The sequence below is a fragment of the Arachis stenosperma genome, chromosome 5 (assembly GCF_014773155.1).
Source record: "Arachis stenosperma cultivar V10309 chromosome 5, arast.V10309.gnm1.PFL2, whole genome shotgun sequence".
In the NCBI taxonomy this organism is placed as follows: domain Eukaryota; kingdom Viridiplantae; phylum Streptophyta; class Magnoliopsida; order Fabales; family Fabaceae; genus Arachis; species Arachis stenosperma.
Window position 1 is genome coordinate 8,543,588 of NC_080381.1, and position 8,685 is coordinate 8,552,272.

The 8,685-nt window shown below is 33.3% G+C and overlaps 1 protein-coding gene across 1 annotated transcript; it reads right to left on the reverse strand.

Annotated features, from left to right (window-relative positions):
* Nucleotides 1-6,226: 6,226 nt before the first annotated feature.
* On the reverse strand, nt 6,227-7,833 carry LOC130979335 (protein ENHANCED PSEUDOMONAS SUSCEPTIBILITY 1-like). Its single transcript, XM_057902752.1, has one exon. It carries the CDS (start codon nt 7,753-7,755, stop codon nt 6,415-6,417), a length of 1,341 nt encoding a protein of 446 aa, XP_057758735.1. The 5' UTR covers nt 7,756-7,833; the 3' UTR covers nt 6,227-6,414.
* Nucleotides 7,834-8,685: the final 852 nt, after the last annotated feature.

Below are 8,685 nucleotides of genomic sequence, written 5' to 3' on the forward strand. Positions count from 1 at the left end.
TATAATTAATATAAAAAATAAATTATTCATCTCATGAATTATTTAATACTTTATCGTGATGTTATATATTGAGTGACATTCTATTAAATGTATATATAATCAATATTATAACCTACTCTTTTTTAAGTAAGAAATAGTAGTTATATTGTAGCCATTTAAATTCATAAAAACAAGTTATTAGGTCTTTGTTTAAATTGGGTCACACAAGGTTAGTCAAACAATATCAAAACCAATCACATGGCCTCAGCCCTATGAGTCAGATCGACTTGAATACAAATCCCTTGATACATGCACATTGCAGAGGAACCTAAGAGATCCTCCCATTATTCTATGAATATTTTAACTAACACTTACGTATTTTTTAATTCAATTTTACTTATATTAAAATCTATTTAAATTCTTGTTGATTTAGGCATTGAAGTTTTTAATTAATACCTCTTACTACCGTTCAGCCGAAGACGTCGAATAAACCACCGTTATGGCAAACATGTCGAAATTCTCTCCCTTGATTTAAAGTAATACCTTGGAACATGTATTATGTCCATTAATAAGGATTTGATTTTATCTTTTGTAACATCTTTGAACTTGTTATTATTATGTCCATCACAATATTTATTCTCAAACTACTACAATAAATAAAAAATATAACAATTTTAACTTTATTTTTTGTTATCAAATAATTTAAAACAATAATATTTACAGTAAAATACAATAAAAAAATATAAATAGAATTTTGTGATAAAAATAAAAAAATTATTTTAAAAACTAAATTAAGTTATACAATTTGAATCATATATATGAGATGGCAACATAAAATAAATGACGAAAATAACAAAAATAAAGCAGAAAATATGCTTGAAAATTTTTTTTATGATAAAAATTTTAATTTTTAACTTGTATATATAATCTGTAGAATTACTCATTGTTTCAAAAGGAAATTAAATTGGATGGACAGATCAACACGTCCCATATCTTTTTTTTTATTTATTAAGTTTGGTGCGTTTTGTCACCTAATGTTAGGCTTTGCTTCGCTAGCTAGCATTAAACATTATTTTGTCTGCATTGTATGAAATGAACTTTGGGAATGAGAAAAACGAAAGCAAGCAGACAAACGAGACTCTTAACCAAAAAAATCTATTAATTCTAGTTGATACTTAATAAATAAATTAGTAATTTAACATATTATATAAGTATGTTTTATTAATCTAAAAAATTTATTGATAGTGAGGCTAACTTATATAATTTCACAAAAGCAAAAATTACAAACCGAAAAAAAAATATTGAGAATTTTGTTATCTTTTACAATAATGACCAAGAACGTTTAGAATTCTTCTCTAAGACAAATAAACACAATAATATCTTGTAAGAGATACGACGTGTGAAATTAAAAAGACTTTGGGATATGAAAACAACCTAAGCTTAAAATCCATTAAAAAGTGGTTTAGAGATTGGAAGTTTTGGTTTAAGAAGAAAAGAGAGGAAGATACAGAAGAAAAAGAAAAAAAAACGTCCATATCTAGTAGTGTCCATACTGGGTTCTTCTTTGTTTGGTGGATTTTTGTCCACACACACACACACACACACACACACACACACACACACACACACACACACACACACACACACACACACACACACACACACACACACACACACACACACACACACACACACACACACACACACACACACACACACACACACACACACACACACACACACACACACACACACACACACACACACACACACACACACACACACACATATATATATATCATATCTAGTAGTGTTCATACTGGGTTCTTCTTTGTTTGGTGAATTTTCGTCCATATATATATATATATATATATATATATATTAAAATATCATAATTAGGAATAAAATCAGAAAAATATTAAAGAAGATTAAAAAAAATTAATATAATTTATTAAGATATTATTTCATAACGAGCATCTTCTTAGTGTACTCTTGATCTATATATTGGTAAGAATCTTGTAATCACAGATGAAAAATATGAATAACAAAAATAATATTTTTTTAAATAATTCTTCGTTTTTTTCCCTAAACTCTTTGTACCATGGTAACATAGTCTCAGAGCATAATTAGGTTCTAGGGACTCAAAATCAACCATTTCTGCAAATATGCTACGCAATAGTTTTGGAATGCGATCATCACAAACCAATTCTAACAATTTGTGAATTGTTTTCAAACTAAACGGATATGATAATCCATTATGGACGACTCTGATGAAAAAAGCAATTGGTGGAAGAAGAAAGAAGAAACACACCAAAGAAAACTGCTTTAAGATTGTGGGTTACCCAAATTGGTGGAAAAATAATCACAAGTCATCGAGAAATCAGAGTAAGGGAGCCACCGATGGGAGCATCCCAGAGGTCACCAGCAGTGATGGCAAAGCCAGAAGAGAGGAAGCAAGTCGATGGCAAGGCAGCGACGGCAAGGACAAGGACTACTGAACTCCTTGGCTGTTCAAGCCAGACCGCGACTCAATATAAAAGGGAGACCCAAAATTAAAATCCAATTAAAAAGATAAATGAATGGATTTTCGATTTTGGGGCTACCGATACTATAACTCATGACCTCCATGATTTTAACAGCTTGACTATACCCTCAAAAGTCCATATTGAAACAGCTAATGGAGAATTAATTGATGTTAAAGGAGGAGGCTCCATCACTTTTTCAGAAAAATTGAAATTAAAAAATTACCTCTATGTCTCTGCACTATCATCAAAATTATTGTCTATTAGCCAAGTAACAAAGGAACTAAATTGTGTGGTACTCATGTACTCTACCTTTTGTCTTTTACAGGACATTCTTACGAAGGAGATCATTGGGCATGATACTGAGCGAGAAGGCATTTACTACGTTGATGAAGTAGCATACCAGGGTCATGCCATGCTTGCTCATGGAACGGTTACTAGGCAACTTTGGTTATGACACAAGCATCTCGGACATCCTTCATTTGGACACCTCAAGTTTTTATTTCCTAGTCTTTTTATGAGTAGTAGTGAACCCCTCAAATGTGAAACTTGTATTCGTGCAAAAAATCATAGAGTTTCTTTTCCTCAAACCAACACTAGAGTCAATTCTAATTTTTCTCTAATACACTCTGATATGTGGGGTCCAGCCCCTATTTCCCATAATAATTTTCAGTATTTTGTGTTATTTGTGGACGATTTCTCTCGGATGACTTGGGTATATTTTTTAAAACACAAATCTGAAGTACCTGATAAATCCAAGTACTTCGCTCAGATAATGGTGGAAAATTTATAAATCAATCAATGCGCGATTTTTTTTATGATAAATGGTCTTATCCATCAGACTTCCTGCTCAAATATACCCAACAAAATAGTGTGGCTGAGCGGCAAAATCGTAAGTTACTTAGTCTGACCTGAGCCATGCTTTTTGATGCACAAGTTCCAAAAAATTTTTGGCCTGAAGGTATAGCGACCTCTACCTACTTACTAAATTGCCTACCTACCCAAGTTCTCCACCACAAAACACCCTTACAAGTCTTGGCTACTTAGACTGCAATTCCGCCTATTCTAACTTTACCACCTCGAGTATTTGGATGTTCCGTCTTTGTCCACATCTCCAAAGTTAATAGAACCAAACTTGACCTTGTGCATAAAAATGTGTTTTCGTTGGATATGCTACACACCAAAAGGGATATAGGTGCTACAATCCAATCACTTGTCGTATTCATGTGACCATGAATTGTGATTTTTTAGAATTCAAATTTTACTTCAGTCGCCAACATGGCATTCAGGGAGAGAACAATAATGAACCACCAAGTTGGCCATATAATCTTTGTTGTCAAGAAACTGTTCAAACAGAGCAAGTAGATGGAGCCATCGAGCATACTTCACTCAACGTAGAAAATAACTCGGTACATACAACCAGTGAGAGCCCTTTTAAAAATGTCAGACAAGAGGTAAGTAATTGTCAATCTGATAATTTACTCCTTGTTTTTAATGAGGCCACTAACAATAACAGTATAGCATTGGAACATGAAGAACCAAAGCCCAATACCTTTATTCTTCCTCCAAGAAGAAATATAGGGATGCCTCCTAATCGGTACTCACCAGAACATGTTTCCCGTAACTCAAGATATCCGATACGAGTGGCTAGAGAAGGAATAGCAAATGTTGCAAAGGCTTTTTCCACCAGATTCTTAACAGAAGACATTCCAAAAACTGTCCGAGAAGTCAATGAGAAAGTTGAATGGCGAAAAGCCATGAATACAGAAATGGAAGCTTTAGGGAAGAACGAAACTTGGGAGAAGTGTATTCTACCGACAGGAAAAAAGCCAGTCGGGTGCAAATAGATTTTCACCATTAAACACAAGGCATATAGCACTATTGAATGGTACAAGGCAAGGTTGGTGGCCAAAGGTTATACACAGACCTATGGTATCGACTACACTGATACTTTTTCACCGGTTGCAAAGATTAATACTATCAGGGTGTTGTTTTCAATAGTAGCAAATGAAGATTGGCCACTCCATCAATTTGACGTCAAGAATGCTTTCTTGCATGGAGAGTTGAAAGAAGAAGTGTACATGGAAGCTCCTCCAGGTTTCTTAACGGGATTTAGAAAACATAAAGTTTGCTGGTTAAAGAAGGCTCTTTATAGGCTTAAACAATCTCCACGTGCCTGGTTTGGAAGATTTACAGTTGCTATGAAAAGGTATGGGTATAAGCAAAGCAACTATGATCGTACCCTTTTTTTTTGAAAAAATGGAGAAATTTAATCGCTTGCCTAATAATCTATGTAGATGATATGATCATAACGGGAAGTGATGCTGAAGAAATTGCACAATTGAGAAGGAACCTATTTACAGACTTCAAAATGAAGGATTTGGGAGGACTAAAATATTTTTTAGGAATAGAGGTTCTACGATCCAGCAAATGAATCTTTATCTCCCAAAGAAAGTACATTTTGGACCTTTTGGCAGAAACAGAAATAGTGGATTGCAAACCAATAGATATGCCCATGCAAGTTAATCACAAGTTAAAGATAGTAGAAGGTGCCACCTTAGCAAATAAGGAAAGGTACCAGCGACTGATTGAAAAACTAATTTACTTATCACATACTCGGCCTGACATAGCTTATGCTGTGGGAATAGTAAGTCAGTTTATGCATAAGCGACAAGAAGATCATATGGAAGCTGCCATGAGAATAGTTCAATATTTGAAGGGAGTTCTAGAAAGTGGAATCATTTTCAAAAGGAATGGGCATTTGAAGGTTGAGGCATACACTGACGTAGATTGGACGGACAACCCAAATGATAGAAGATCAACAGCTGATTACTTTACACTTGTTGGAGGCAACCTGGTAACTTGGAAAAGCAAGAAGCAGAAAGTTGTAGCTCTTTCAAGCGCAGACAAAATTTCGAGAGATCGTTAAAGGCATAACTGAAGTATTGTGGATATGGATAAGACAATTGATGACTGAGATTGGGTTTCCACCACAATTGTCAAGCCAGTTGAAATGTGACAACAAAACCGCAATCAGTTCAGAGAATCCTGTACAACATGATAGAATAAAACATGTTGAGGTAGATGGACATTTTATCAAAGAAAAAATTGAGAATGACATTATTGAGCTTCCATTTGTGAGATCAGAAGATCAATTGGCTTTTATTCTTACTAAAGTAGTTTTAAGATAAGTCCTTGCTAAAGTTCTAATCAAGCTAAGTATTGGTGATTCCACTAATCACCTTAAAGGGGAGTATTAGAATATCATAATTAGGAAATAAAATTAAGAAAATATCAAAGAAGATTAAAAAAAATCAATATAATTTATTAAAATATTATTCCATAACAAATATACTCTTAGTGTACTCTTTGTCTATATATTAGTAAGAACTTTACAATCACAGATAAAAAATATGAATAACAAAAATAATACCTTTTTAAATAATCTCTTTGTACCATAATAACAATATAAGAGAATAATATATCATTGGATGGAGAGAAACGCAGTCGATAATGAGTAGTGATGAAATAATAAGTAATTATTACTCTAATTATTTTAATCCAATATGGTCTCATCACTCACTAGTGATCAATAATAAATGTTATAATGTTTAAGACATAATGTCTAATTTATTACAAAAAAAATATTTAATAAATTTTAAATATTTTTTTTATTTTATATATTTTATTTTTTATTTATAAAAATAAATTAAATAATTTAAACATCACAAAAAGCACCATAAAATTTACCATATTCATAGGAAAACACTTATTTGTTGCTAATTACATCTAGATATTATTCAGGACCTTATACTTTATTCATCAACAACGAGGTGGTGGATGAGTGACAACCTAATAAGTTAAACACTTAAACATAACACAAGGACTCTAATTTGATAGAAAAAGTTTGTTATTAGTAGGCGGCGGAGAAGGCGTCCATGAAGCCAGGGTCATTACCCATAGCCTCCAATGTCTCATATGAAAGACAAACTTCAAAGTCAACACCATCTTCCGCCCCAGCATAAACCGTTATGGTGCCATGGATCTTGTTCCCGGCTCCGCTCCTCACTGCCACCGGTTTCCCCCACCCAAAATCATTCCCATAAACATCAAACCTCGGCGAACTGCTTGTCACTAAAGTATTGTTTCCCCCCAAACCTCGCATCGTCAGAAGCCTAGGGTTCTCCGCCCAACCCCTGTAGTAGCTCTTCATCTTCTCCTCCGTGTGCAAACCAACTATCTTGTTCATCTCCAACGCACCCTTTCCAAGCCCTCCTTCTAGAAGCTCTTTAACCTTCATGCGCACTATTCCAACCTGCACCGCATTCCCAAAATAGTTTTCCGCCACTGCCGGACTCTTCATTCTCCCTCTGCCACCCATCGTCAAGCTGTAATTCACTTCTTCTTCGGGCTCAAGACCCTGGCTCCCAACCACGGATCTCCACAGGTGAGTCAAAAGCGCTTGCAGCGAAGATATTTTGTTTTTGCTTTCGCCTTCAATTTCTGCGTTGGCTTTTGCCTTGAGTTCAGCGATCTTGTCTTTACTGAAATGGAAAACCCTCTCGCATTGAGGTTCTGGGACGAAACCGTCGTAACCACTTTGGATCATCTTCTCCTTCGTCAAAGGAACGCGTATGGCAGAGGCGGAGCTGTCAAGGAACCAGCGTTCAAGCACGGGAGGCTTGGACAATTCTTCCGAACCACGTGAGATCTCGGCCCAAGAGTTCATGAAATGCCAAAAGGAAGATCCGTCTCCAACAACGTGGTTCATGGCGCACCCAACGAAGAAACCGTCGTTGAGCTCGGTGACTTGAACTGCCAACAACGGCTTGGTTATTCCTTCGTGGTTTCTAACCCTGTTGAGCGGGAACAAAGAGTGCACAAAGCGTGGAGTGTAAACGGAACTAACGATATCATTAACGGAGTATTTATCCGCAACGGCATGGACAAACAGCGCTCCGGAGTTGTTGCAAATAACGGAAACGGAGGAAGTGTTGTCATCGTGTTCCGTAACGGAAAGGCGGCCCGCGAGGAGTGGGAAGAAAGAAAGGGTGGACGAAAGGGAATATTTGAGGTGTTGGATTATGATTGGTGGAGTAGTGATGGGGTTGTTACGGAAGAGAAGACCTTTTTGAATGGGATCAAATAGGAGGAATTGGAGATCCCATGGAGTTAACTGAATCTCCTCCTCCACCGTTGAATCCTTCTTTGCTACATGGATTGTGCTTGTTGAAATCACTTTAACACTTGTCATATCTTAATATATACCGTGTATGTATAATGCACTGCTAGCTACCAGTGATCAATGATCAATTGCTATTTGTCACAAAATGTAAATATATTTATAATTAATGTTTCGTCACAGACTAATGGTATATATAGGAAAAATTATACTTTTTTAAAGAAAAATAAAATTATATTCCTAGCTTTAAATCATAATGACAGATAGGTTCCGATGTGATTATGCTTCTCTTCTGTCTTTTCTGCTCCTTATTTTAAAAAACTATCATTTTTAAATTATTATATTTATTACTATTTAATAATTAATTATGATAAATTTTATCAATAATTATAATATTTTATATTATATATTTTTAATAATTATAATAATTTTTTATTATCTCTATAAATAATATATAAAGTATTTTATTTATCATTTATGACTATTTATAGTCAAAATATTTTATTTTTGTTTTTAATTTTTTAATTATTTCATAAAATAATAATAATAAAATATTTTTATTTTTTATGAAAATTAATTTTTTAAGGTATTAATATAATTTTATTAATTAATCTTTTATAAATTTAATCTTATTTTTATTATTTTAATTATATAATGAGTAGTCTTATTTATTTTTTTCTTGCGGTAAGATTATCTTTTATATAATTATTTAATTACCATCCATTACATTCATTATATTTTATTTTAAATTATTTTTATCAATTCAAATACTAATTATATTTAAACTTTATAAGTTACGTCTATTAAAATTGGATATGTAATATTTCATTTTTTTATTTTTAATTTTATTTCTTATCGTTTATGAATTTTTTTTTATCAGATTCAAATATTTCCAAGTAAATAAGTGTTAGAAATGTTACTAATATGATAATATACCATATAATTTTGATATACATTCAAACTATTAATATATAAAAATTAAATTTTAAATAAAAATAATTT